At 42.2% G+C, this 13,669-nt stretch overlaps 1 protein-coding gene across 1 annotated transcript; it reads right to left on the bottom strand.

The window, feature by feature from the left end:
• Window positions 1-225: 225 nt before the first annotated feature.
• Window positions 226-1,599, bottom strand: LOC123932239 (proline-rich protein 20E-like). Its single transcript, XM_045989974.1, has 3 exons — window positions 1,569-1,599; window positions 648-818; window positions 226-326 (listed from the first exon to the last, which is right to left on the bottom strand). The coding sequence occupies exons 1-3, from the start codon at window positions 1,597-1,599 to the stop codon at window positions 226-228; spliced, it is 303 nt and encodes a 100-aa protein (XP_045845930.1).
• Window positions 1,600-13,669: the final 12,070 nt, after the last annotated feature.

Here is a 13,669-nt window from a genome sequence, read left to right as displayed (position 1 = left end):
GCATGTACATCTTTGCTAAAACAAAAAGAAGAGACAACAGAGGGGCATGGGCAGTGTACATGTGACCCTGCCAGGAAGCTGGGAGGAGACTTGCAGGTTCAGTCTGGACAACATGAGGTAAGGGCTAGGAATTGGAGGAGTGAGTGGGGACAGAAACAGGGACTTGGCTTTGGGCTGGGAGAAACACCCAGGTCAGACATAGGGGCTGTTAGCAAGTGATGGAGGTCAGTGTGCAATGTGGGTGAAAAATTCTGGGACCCCATACACAAAGGTACCAGAGGGAGTCTGTGTGAAGAACAAAGTTGAGCCCTCCAAGGGTCTGAACCCTAAGTAGGGATAGACGGACAAAGTCGGGGAATTCGTGAGAACCCAATACCCAGAGGCATCAGGCAGTGCCTGCAGTCCTGCCCCCGGCTGGATTGTGCCAAGGCCAAGGCCTTGCAGCCCACCTCCATGCAACGTCGCTGCTTCAATAAGAGGGAAGGATGGGGCCCGCCTGGCTTCTGGCTCCACATGATGGCTTGGCTCTTCACCGTGGTCCTGATCCACACGCCGACCTGGTCTCAGCATGCGTCTTGGCCTTACCTGGAGGCCATGGTCTGTGCCCCTAAGGAGGGGTCTTATTCTCTCTTGACTTCTCCCCCTACGGTGGCCTTGGGTTCTCTCTCCATGATGAGCTGTGAATGCTGGGGTCTCATATCTGATAGGTTTCACGTAAGCAAAGGGTTTTGAGGGATGGCCTGGCTTCACAGGGCCATCTGCTTCCACGGTGCCTTTGCCTTCCATACCAGAGCAGTCTAGCTCCCGAGAATGCACATCTGAGGCAAAACAGAGGGGACAAAATGAGAAGAAGAAATCAGAGTTTTTCCAGGAAGCTTTGGGGCCAGGAGAACTGATGGGGCGGAGTGGGGTGTATGAGGTGGAGAACCCCTCTGCCAAAGACTTCTCACTGGTCATTTCATTTGGCCTCCCCACAGCCTGTCCAGAGAGGTAATTCCCACCCCCATTTTACTGATGGGTAGTACACTTACTCTAGACACAGTCTGAATTCACTAGATTCAATCAGAATCAAAGTGACAGTCCCTGCCCTCACCAAGCTTCAATAGAAAAGACCAATAGACCAAAACAACAACAAAAATGTAATGTCATTGGGTAGAGTTCAAGATGCAAGTTTGGATGACAAAAAGATGTTCAGTATTGGACCTAGGATGGTGAGGTGTTTGGTTTTCCGAGTGAAGATGTGAGTCTGGGGCTCAGTGGAGGGCTCTGCCGGAGCTGGATCTGAGTCATCTGCGCCAAGCTGGTCCTCACCACTGTGCGGGCTGACAAGTTCAGCATGAGAGAGTGGAAGAGCAGAGAACACTTCTGATAGACCCTGAAGTCCCCTGCCAACCTCTAATGGAAAGATAGAAAAAAAAGCATCTTTCAGGGCCACTAATGCAGAGGGAAATAGGAAGCGTACACCCAAATCCAAGGTGGAGAGAACAGATCAGGGAGCAGTGAACTGCTCACGATGTTGGCTACGTGGGACAGAGCAGGCCTGCAATGTGGCCATTCTTGTTGGCCACCTGGAATGGGTGAGAACAGCACCAGGACCATGGTGGGGACAGAGGTCAGCTTCCAGGGCAGTGCACTGAGGAAGATAGCATGTGAGTGACCAGGGAACAGCAGGAGTGGAGCTTTTACCAGGGGTGGTTGAGTCACTGTTGGAGGCAGTACTGGGACACAAGGACCCAAGAATTAATAGCATCAGCAACAAAGAACAAGTCCCAACAGACCCACTACAATGGAACAAATTGAGAGCCTTTCAACAAAGGCCCTCTTCTCCAAAACCATCATTCAAAAATAAAAAAAGCCAGGATTAGATCATCTCACTGGTAAATTTTTTTCCAGTTCTTGCCTAGAAAAGCGCAAACTCATATTAATACCTTACACTAATCTCAGAATGGTCAGAGGACCTGCAACCCTGGGAGCAAGGAGGTGTATGCTCTGAGACATGGCCAGAGCCCTGTTTCTGGCTCCTTTGACCCCATCTTCTCTGCACCCAGGAGTTAGCATAAACAGAAAGACGGGGACACTATGGGGGAGTTTTGGAACTAAGGACAGATATAATAGTTAAAAACATTTGAGTTTTGGGTTTTTGAGTATCAGAAATCAAAGTTCTGGGAGATCCAGGCATATCAAGTCTATGCTTTATTCAACATTCTTAAATGACTTATATGGGCCCTGCAGAGCTATTTATATCTGCTCTCCCAAACTCAGGCTTAGAGCTCAGTGTGGCTCCAGAAACAACCAAGAATGGCCTGGGTGAGCTATGGGAGGGCTGGCGGATGGCAGGGGCTTTGCAGATAAGACCTAGAGGGCTCAAAGTGACCTGCATGGACTAATGGGCAAGCACCCATAGAAAGAGAAACAAGGGGTGGCTGTATGAACCAAGGACCAGAGCACTCTTTCCAATCATGTGATAGTATGTAAACCATGTCCCCCTTTGTTAAACTAGATTTAACTCCAGTAGAAGTGGGAACAGGGGGTTGAGGTGAGAGATCCTTAATTGACTAAAGAAAGTCTGAATTGATAAATCCCCCAAATTAAAGAATGCTTCAAAATTAATAAGATAAACAACCAAATAGAGGAAAAGCAAAAAGCGGTCATAGGCAATCCATAAAAGGGGATAAGCTAATGGTCCCTATACATATAGTAGGCTGAACCTCACTTATAATGAAGCAATGCAAATTAAAGGAAAGAGGGTGCCATTGTAATGCATCTATCAGACTGGCAAAGATGAAAAGATTTAGGGTGCTCAGTGTGCGAAGGGAAACGTTATAGTGAACAATTTCACAATAGCTATAAAATTTTAATGCCCTCTAGAAAGAGAACATGATGGAGGTATCTGGTTTATCATAGATCATGAAGCAGCAACCAGCTACAGGAATGAAGACAGTGTGGTCAAAGAGAGATAAATGACTGAGCAATGGAAGGGAAGAGACAGCCCAGACTGAATACACATCTATGGAAATTTGGCTGAAGACAGTACTGGAATCTGAAGATTCTTCCCTGGGAAACTTGTGCAGCCCAAGCGAAAAGTCCTAAGAAACTGACACAGGGCATTCCCCAATTTGACAGCCCAGCCTTATAAATTCTGTGGAACCCACTTATTGGCTCAGAGCTGCCATTCAGCTTCCCAGAGTCCCCTTTTCAATATGGGAAGCCAGCCAGTAAGAGGAAGACTAACATGAGACAGGAAACCAATAACCAGACAGAAAGAAAGCAACTTGCAGGAAACAATTCATGTCATCGGAGAAAATGTCACAAAAATATACCACTAATATCTTTCAAAAGAGATGATACCCGTGAACAATCACATGATACTTTTTAAAGAAACATTCAGGAAAACAAAACAAAACAAAAGAGCCCTTTGAAATCAAAATTATGAGAGCACACATTAAAATCTCCATGGATATTTTGAAAGATAAAGTTGAGGAAATCTCCCAGAAAAGAGGACAAAAATTAAAAACGAGAGGGATAAAATATGAGAAAATTAGAGGCTTAGTATTACCAAAGCCAATTATTTTAAAAAAAATTGAGTTCTGGAAATAAAAAGATCCTAATAACTTCCAGAGAGAGGGACACAGCAGAGAGAGAGAGAGAAGGAAGAATTGTATTCAAAATTCTGAGGGAAAAGAATTTCCCACCTAAAATTCAGTACCCAACCAAACTTCCATGAATCAGGAAGGGTAGAAGAAAAACACTTTTGAATATGCAAGATCTCAAATCATTTTTTTGGATGCATGTTTCCCTGGGGGTGTTACTAAATCAGGAAAGAAAAAATAAACCAGACTAAGAGAATATAAAATTCCAAAGTGGGGAAGAAATTCCCCAGATGATGGTGAAGGGAGATCCCAGGATAGAGGCTCAGAGTTGTCTGAGAGCAGCCAGCCTAGATTGGAGCAGATTCGAAGGGTGTGGCAATAATGCCACCAGAAGGTGAAATTGATAGGATACTTGATTGAGTTTGAATTTAAACTACTGGGGAAGAGTCTGAGAATGAATTAGTCAATAAGCAAATAATAGCCCAAATATTAAGTCCTGGAAAATTAAAAAGTTATACATGACGGAAAATGATCCTGATTGACTAGATGGCCCCATTTTGAACAGTGAATTCTGCTGGGAGGTGGGGGGCTGGAGGTATGTGTGGGCTGGTGTGGGGGGACAGGGGTTAGGGTGGTGAGTGGTGAGGATGGTAGGAATACAGGAACTACAGCTAATTACTCCTCTCCCATAGAGAGAAGACCATAAATGAAGTCAAAAATGGAAAAATAAGTTAGTGGTAATGTAAGTACGGTATTCAGAGAACAGAGAGTAATGCTAGAAGAAACTGAACAGATGAAAACGTTTGTCTCTAAGGTGTGAGAAGTTGAGAAGGAGCAGGGCTGCTGTTTTCATAGTGTATGTCTTATGGGGATTTCTACATCACATAAATCAATACCAAAAGTAAAATAAAAACCAGGAAAATATTAACGAGAAAATGACTGGCATTTGACTACCTTGATTGCGAGCCATCAAGGGAAGGCATTTAGGAAGTCCTCGCGTCTCCATGATGAATCTGCCCAAGAGATAAAATGGGGCGAGTCAGGGCTCCAACTGCGCCCACATTTCCCAAGCACCAAGCAGCAATCCAGTCTCCCAAGCACCAGTCCTGGTGGGAACTGCTGACCTGGCACCCACCCTGCCTTCGGAGCATGCTACGCTGGCAGCTCAGGGGGACACTGTGGAGAAGGAAGTTTGGGGGATGGGACTGGGAAGACTCAACGTATTTATATGGCTTTCAAAGAAGAGCCAGTAGGGTTTGGCCCAGAGATGTGCTTACTAATTTACCCCAAATCCTCTAGTTAAAGGTCAAGGAAATGAAAAAACTTTAGCCAAGTGGAAGAAATATCCCTCCCTTGGGGGGAAGAGAGAAAGAAGATGGAGAGAAGAGGGGAATGTAGGGGCAATTTGGGAAGTTTTCCCTGGCTTTTCTAGGGCACTGGAGAGTCTGTCCCCCACCTGGACAATACAAAACCTACAGCATCCCCCAGGGGTAAAGGACACATACCTGACCCCCTGCTGTTGAATTCTTCCCAATCAGCTCTGGAAGCCTGGAGAGTGGGATCCCCTTTCAAGAAGAGAGACTCAAGAGGTTGGCGGACCAGAAGTGTCACAAGTCACAACTGTAGCCCAGACCTCGGCGTTCACACGTTCTTCCCACAGGCCTCCAGGAAGCCCACTATTGTTTGATCATCCCAGTCCCCTTATATAAGATGGTCACCCTGGCATGTGATTGGATAGAAGTGGGTGGTGGGCAAAGGCAAGATGGGTGGGTCTGGCTTGACTTGGGAGGAGTTTATTGGGCTAGAGTTCTCCATTCACCAAATGAGCCTGCCATGATTAAATCATTCAGAGATATACACGCCTGATTGGTTGATCTCATCATCACAGAAAAAAAGGCATATTTACATTTGTGTTAAGCGGCAGTGAAAGGGAGGTGTGATGTCATGACAGTGACTAATGGGACTAGTTTAGGTCTGGGGCTAAGTGTCAAGGAGAGGGATATTTGAGCTGAAATTGGAAAGACTGGTAACACATGAACAAGGTTGGGTGGGTCAGGGAGGGGAGGACAGGTGGGGAAGAGCACCTGAGAGGGAGAAGGGAGCCCAGCCCATTCCAGGAATGGAGAGGAGACTGGCCCAGACTGAGGGGGTGATGGGAGATGAGGTGGGAAAACCATGCTGGTGTTGCTTTTGTTCTAAGGCAACAGAAAATCACAGGAGACTTTTAGGTAGTGGGAGATGCCCTTGATGAGATTAACATTTCATAAGGTCTGTGAAATGGAGAGCTCACTGTGAGTGCTAAGATTAAATCAGGAGGAGAAAGGAGGCCACTGCAGTCCTCTGTGTTGAGATAGTGTCTTAGATTAGGGCTGTGGGCAGTAGAGAAGGGAGATGTTCCGTGGTTAGGGAGAAATTTACAGGACAAGAACCAAAGTTGTGATGGTCTGGACACACCCTGGAAGGAAAGATGACTGCCAAGTTGGTAGTGTTGCTTATTAAGATGGAAGATGTCCCAGGAACCTGCTCTAGCAGGAGGATTGTGAACTTTGTTTGCACATGCTGGGTTGAAGGAGATTTGGGGCAACCAGTGTGAGAATGTCAAGTGACAATTTCTGGGTCTGGAGTTAGAGAAGAGTTTGGGGCTAGAGATCTGTGCATGAGACAAATGTCATTAACATTTAAGGCTACGGGTATGAACACAATGGTCGGGGAAGAGAGATATGCCAGGACACAGGATGGAAATCATAGTGTTGTTTTTAAAATTCTTCTAAAAATAGTCTATAAATAATGTAATTCCACTAAGACTCCCAATGATATTTTTTCCTCTTCTCTAAAAAATCAAAATTGAGGGGTGCCTGGGTGGCTCAGTGGGTTGAAGCCGCTGCCTTCGACTCAGGTCATGATCCCAGAGTCCTGGGATCGAGCCCTGCATCGGGCTCTCTGCTCGGCAAGAAGCCTGCTTCTCCCTCTCTCTCTCTGCATGCCTCTCTGCCTACTTGTGATCTCTGTCTGTCAAATAAATAAATAAATAAATAAAAATCTTTTTAAAAAAATCAAAATTGAGATATAATCAACACACAATAAAACACACTCCTTTTAAGCACAAAGTTCAATGAGTTTTGATAAATGCATACACTTTGGGCAACCACCACCTTAGAAAGTTCCCTTGGTTCTTTTGTAGTCAATCCGTCTCCCCAGACCTTACCCCAGGTAACCAATGATCTGCTTTCTATCACTGCAGATTAATATTGCCTATTCTAGAATTTCATGTTAATGGAATCATGCACACATATTTTTAAAAGATTTTATTTATTTATTTTGGGGGAATGGGCAGATAAAAAGGGAGAGAGAATATCTCAAGCAGACTTCCTGCTGAGCACAGAGCTTGACACAGGGCTCCATTCCAAGACCCTGAGATCATAACCTCAGCTGAAATCAAGAGTTGGACGATCAACCCACTGAGCCACCCGGGTGCCCCACATGTCTGGTTTCTTCTGCTCAGCACAATGTTGCTGAGCTCCCTCTATGTTGTAGGATGTATGGGGTATCCTTTCCTCTCTACTGCTGCATAGTATCCCACTGCCTGAATATGTTTATCCAGTTACTGTTTGATGGACATTTGGGTTGTTTCCAGTTTGGGGATATTATGAATAAAGCTGATGTGAAGATTCATGTGCAAATCTTTGGGTGGATATATGTTTTCATTCTACTTGGTTAAATATTTAAAAGTGGGACTTCTGGGTCAAATATCAAGTGTTTCTTTAACTTATAAAATCTTACAAAAACTATCAAACTGTTCTGAACTGGTTGTACCATCTTATATTCCCTCCAGCAGTATGTAAAGGGTCTAGTTCCACAGCCTTGCAGTCTTTGCTATTGTCCGTCTTGTTCATTTTATCCAGTCTCTTGTTGGTGGAGTGGGGTCTTACAGATCTGATTTATATTTCCTTGCTGACTATGGATGTACTTTTTAAAAAGTAAATATTTTTATTTTAGAATAGTTTAAACTTACAGGAAAAATGTGTAGATAGTACAGAGCTCCCATATACCCCATGTCGTTTCCCCTCTTACTAACATTTTACATTGTATTATATTTGTCACAATTAATGGACCAATATTGATATGTTATTATTAACTAAAGCCTATATTTGACTCAACTTTCCCTAATTTTTACCCAACCTACTTTTTCTATCCAAAAAGGATACTTTTCTTTTTCTACCCATCCAGGATACTTTCTTTTTTTTACTTTTTCTACTCATCCAGGATACTTTGGCAATTAACCACGACTCCACTTAGCTGTGATGGTTTCTCACACTTCCTCTAGTCTTGCTGACTTCAACAATTTTGATAGATGTTTATATACTTTTAAGGATTTTATTTTATTTATTTTTCAGAGAGAGAGAGAGGGAGAGAGAGAGAGAGCATGTCTACAAGCAGGGGGAGTGGCAGGCAGAGGGAGGGAGAAGAAGGGTACCTGCTGAGCAAGGAGCCTGATATGGGACTCAATCGCAGGACCTGGGATCATGACTTGAGCCAAAGACAGACACAACCAACTGAGCCACCCAGGTGTCCCCGACTTTGACAGTTTTGAAGAGTAGTAGTCAAGTATATTGGCAGGTGTCCTCTATTGGAATTTGTCTAATGTTTTTCTCACAATTACACTGATACTACATACTTTTGGGAGGAAGACCAGAGAGGTGAAGTATCATTCCCATAACATCATATGGAGGGTACACCACTGTTGCTGTTGACTTTGACTCTGGCTGAGGTCATGTTAGTCAGGTCTCTCCACTGTGAAGTTCCTCTTTTCTTCCATTCCACACTATCCTCTTTGGAAGGAAGACACTGTGTACAACCCATACTTAAGGAGAGATGAGTTATGCTTCAGTTTGTGGGGGCAAGGGAGTATCTACATAAATGATTTGAACTTCTATATGGGAGATATAGTCTGTTCTTAAGTCTGTTCTTATCTAGTTATCCAGTCATTTATTTATATTGATATGAACTCATGGGAGTTTATTTTCTACTTTGAGTTCTAATGCAATATTACTGTAATTATTTTGTTATCCTGAGGTTTCAGCTTTGGCCATTGGGAGCTCTTTCAGTTGGCACCTGTGCCCTTTGGACATGCCCTCATCATTGTGGCTTTTGTTTTGTTTTGTTTCCTTTTGGTTTTGAATGCCTCCTCACTTTTTTTGCACCCAAGATGTTCCACACTCATATATTTCCCATCTTTATTGGATTTTCATACCTAAAACTCCTTTTGTGAAGTACCTATTCAAAAATTTTACCATTCTATTTTTTTTTTAATTTATATGACAGAGATCACAAGTAAGCAGAGAGGTAGGCAGAGAGAGAGAGAGGAGGAAGCAGGCTCCCCATTGAGCAGAGACCCCAATGCGGGGCTCGATCCTAGGACCCTGAGATCATGACCCGAGCCGAAGGCAGAGGCTTTAACCCACTGAGCCACCCAGGTACCCCTTTACCATTTTATTTTTGAGTTGACTTTCTATTATTGAGTTGTAAGAATTCTCTATGTGTTATGGATACAAGTCCTCTGGTGGATTTATATATTGTTAAGTATATTCTCCCAGTCTGCTGCTAGCCTTTTCACTGTGTTAACAGCGTCCATCAAAGAACAGAATATTTTAATTTTAATGAAGCCCAATGTCTCAGGTTGAGATTTCCAGGGAGCCAAAATCTGAAATGGAAATTAGAGCTCAGGAGGTTGATGAGGGGTGCCATTTGGGGGTGTGGTAGGGAAGGAAGCTGGACCAGGCAGTCTCAATATTATGCTTCCCCTGACCCGTAGGAGCCCACAGCTGTCTGTAGGAGCGGAGAGCCAGCTGCCCGGTGCAATTCTACCAGCTGGGCTCATAATCTTCTATTTCTGAGGAAGTATCTGGGCAGCAGATCACAGTGCCCACCGCATAAAATGTATCAATATTTTCTTGTAGAATTTATGGTTTTTCAGTGTCCCGTCTAGGAGATCTTTGTGCACTCCAAGGTCATGAAGAGTTTTTCCTTTATTTTCCTCTAGAAGTTTTGTGATTTTAGCTTTTGCCTTTAGGTCAGTGACCCATTTGTACTCATTTTTGTTCGGGGCATCAGGTAAAGGTTAAGTTTGCACAATTACATATGATTATCCAGTTGGTTCCAACACCATTGTTAAAATCAATGCTGGATTTTTTTTCTTTTTCATGAAACTGGATGAAATAGTTTTAAATTTTATATGGAGAATTAAGTTCAAGGGGAAAAAGCCATGAGCAATTATGAAAAAAACCTTTCCCAACTATCCTAATAGTGTGGTATGATCAGGCAAATGAATGGATGGAATAGATCAGAATTCTGGAATAGCTAACAAAGGCAACTAACATTTATTGAGGGCTTGCTACATGTCAGGCATTCTTACAGCACCTCTCATATATTCATACATTCAGCCTTCCCAAAAATGTTAGCATGTAGGTATTACTGTTTTGTTTTTTTTTTAAGATTGATTTATTTATTTTTAGAGAGAAAGAGAATGGGGGTGGGGGGGGGCAATGGAGAGAATCCCAAGCAGATTCCCTGCTGAGCACAGAGCCTATTGTGGAGCTCTATACCACAGCCCTGAGATCATGACCTGAGCTGAAATCAAGGATCAGATGCTTAACCAACTGAGCCACCCAGGCACCCCTGTAGGTGCTACCATTATCCTCATCTTACAATGAGGAAACTAAGACACAGGATAATTAAATAGCTTGTCTAGTGTGGACAGATCAGGATTTGAACCCAACTCTCTTGTTCAAGAGCCCAAAGTCTTAATCTCTTCATTATATGGTTGATATCTGTAAGGGAAATTAATATTAAACCAAGATCATATTTTGATTGGATTGGAATATGTATTGGTTCCCAATTGCTGCTGTTACAAACTTAGTGACTTAAAGTAACACAAGTGTGTTGTCTTTGGTCTGTTGTGAAATTTTATTTTATATGCCCACACACCCTCTATAATTCTGCCCACTTTGGGTTGTGGTGTCAGCATATCTGCTGTCTGGTCTCCAGCTGGTGGGATTACCTTCTGTATATTGCTAATGCTGAGCGTCTTTGAACTTTGCTTAATGTGGCTTCATTCTAGCTTTTGCTGTAGGTCTGTAAGTTGTTGATTGTATTTAACTAAAGAGTTCTGTTGCGATGCTTACTGCATTATGAAGTCCCTAGGTCATGTGATGGGTGTGCTTAAATCAACAAATGATGATTTAAAGGCTGGGCAAAAAGGTCTAGGGACCAGAGTTCCACAACAGGTCTCCTTAAGTTAAAATCAAGGTGTCAATGGGGCTTCATTCCTTCTGGAGGCTCTAGGGGAGAATCTGTCTCCTTGCCTTTTCCAGCTTCTAGAAGCTGTTTGCATTCCTTGTCTCATAACCATGCCCTCCTTCTTAAAAGCCAGCAGTATAACAAAAAACATTCTAGGGGTCCCCTATGCTGATTAACTGGGGAGCAGGTGAAATGAAGAGGAAGTGGAGGAACTGTCTCTCACCAGTTGCAAAAAGCATGTTTTCTTCTCCCATTTTTGAAAAATAATTTCATAAGTTTTTTTCTTCTTTTTTTAAAGGTTTTATTTATTTATTTATTTGAAAGAGAGAGGAGAGAGAGACAGCGAGAGAGGGAACACAAGCAGGAAGAATGGGAGAGGGAGAAGCAGGCTCCCCGCTGAGCAGGGATCCCAACACTGGGCTTGAGCCCAGGACTCTGGAATCATGACCCAAGTCAAAGACTGCTGTTTAATGACTGAGTCACCTAGGCACCCCTAAAAGTTTTTTCTTCTTTTATGAATTTTTGTGTACCATTTTAAGGAAAATTGTGTATAATGAGAATTTCCAAATATGTCTACAGAAAAACAGGAGAATATGATGACTCCCTTAGGTGCCCATCATCCAACATCAATACTTACTAACTCATGACGCAACCTACTTCATCTCTACCCTGATACTCCTTCAACACTAGGTTATTTTGAAGCCACTCCCAGGCACCATCCCATTTAAACCATAAATATTTCATTATGTATCTCTAAAAGGTAAGAGCTCTTTCCGTAAAGCATAGCCCTGGTGAGGATGTTTCAATAAATAAAAGAAACAAAGAGGACCCAGTTAAGAGAAGAGGATAAAAGATACAAGAGAAGGATGAAATAATCAGAATCTGATATTGAGGTGAGTGTATCTGTCACTAGAACAGTCGCCTTGTGGTTTCTATTTTCTCTGTGCAGGTAGGAGAGGAATGCCGGAAAGAAATATATTAGGGTAATTAGCATGAGCTGTCACAACAGAAATCCCCCTCCTTCAATCCCAGTTGTTTTATTCAATCAAGGTTTATTTTTCATGTGAAGGTCAATGTGAGTTGGGTAGCCTTCCCACCTGAAACACATAGCCTCCTTTTAACTTCCACTCCCACATCACTGACCACCTCCAGTCACATGGCTAAGCTAAGTGCCCATGACAGGGAGGAGGACCTGGATATTAGGTGTGAACCAACTTGTTATCCCGCAGGAGATTTGTAGTGAAAGATCATTTTGGAACTCCTAGTCACTTCAATAACACACACACACACACACACACACACACACACACACACACACTTTTTAAAAATGTATCCTTTAGAGAGGTGCTATAGGTAAGGGGTTAACTGGAGTGGTTACACCTGGGTTGCAGTTCCAACTCTACTATGTATTATCCTGGGTGAACCGTCTAACTTCTCTAAGCCTTCATGTATCCATTTGCACGGTAGACGTTAATAATGATATCCACGTTACAGAGCTCTTTCCGAGGATTATTTGAAATAATGGATGAAATAATGAAACAATAATGGATAATATTATTTGTAGGCAAACAAATATTAATTATTTTCATTAGCATGCTCAAGTGATTTTGTCTAAGAAACCCAAGAATAAGAAAATTAAAAACAGTCCTTAGTTGCAAATTTAAATGTAAGAAGCTCAATTATTTTCTGTATACCATTAATAACCAACAACATGGCAGAATGAGCCAATGTGGACACTGCCCTTCATAAACATACACACAGAGGACAAATGTTAGAAAATGTATAAATATAGAGCTGGCATTGAAAGACCAAACAGGGAATCCCCATGGTCATTAATAAAATAGACAATGTAATGGTGGCCGTCAAGAGTCTTGATTCAGAAATAAATCTTCAGAGACAGAGGCAGAGGATTTTAATGCTATCTCCAGAATAGAGATTTGCCCTTGCACCTCATGTTTGAGAGCCAGAGAAGAGACTTCAGTTGAGACCTGGGATCCTGGCAAACCTGTCTTTTGGTGATGGCAAACTAAAGTAAATCTTCCCAGCAGCCCACAGATACACAAAGAAGCGTAGGTCTACTCAAGTTTTAGATAAATTCTAGGGTCCTAGTCACAGTGCGAGGTCTCAGTTTATGCTAAACAAATGTTACAGAAATCCCAAAGATAAGATATCAATTAAAAAATCTTATCCAATTGCCATGAAATTAATGAGGCTAACTAGCTGAAGAAAACAAACCTTTGCTTTATAATAATACTTCCACAACACAGAACAGGGGAATTCCCAAAAGGAAATAGTAATAATCTTGGTCAAGATGAGCTCATAAGTGAAAACTACAAATCACAAAGCCAATCTTAGTTCTATATCCGTGGTCACTTCCTCAATACTGGACTTCCAGGAAGCAAACCCTAGGCATCATACCATTTCATTCATAAATATTCCAATAAATAACTCTAAAAGATAAGAACTCTATCTAAAAGACAGTTAAGTGAGACTCTTGGTGGGAGATTCAGCTGAAGAAAAATAGGAAGGACTAGCATACTAAGAAATTGAAATAACAAATTGGTCAGAAGTATTAAGTAATATGCTTAAAATTGTTAATGAGATAAATAAGAAGTAGAACACTTGAACAAAAATAAGGAAATATGAAACAAAAACATGGAGTTTTAAAAATGAAGCAAATGCAAGCAACTTCAAGAAATAAATATGGTCATTGAAATTTAAAATTAGGTGAATATGAGTTTAAAGAGTTTAAAGGTACAAAATTCAAGCACACTCCAGATGGA

The sequence above is a fragment of the Meles meles genome, chromosome 20, assembly GCF_922984935.1.
Source record: "Meles meles chromosome 20, mMelMel3.1 paternal haplotype, whole genome shotgun sequence".
In the NCBI taxonomy this organism is placed as follows: Eukaryota; Metazoa; Chordata; class Mammalia; order Carnivora; family Mustelidae; genus Meles; species Meles meles.
The sequence above is the reverse complement of the archived record's forward strand: the minus strand, read 5'-3'. Positions and strand labels throughout refer to the sequence as shown.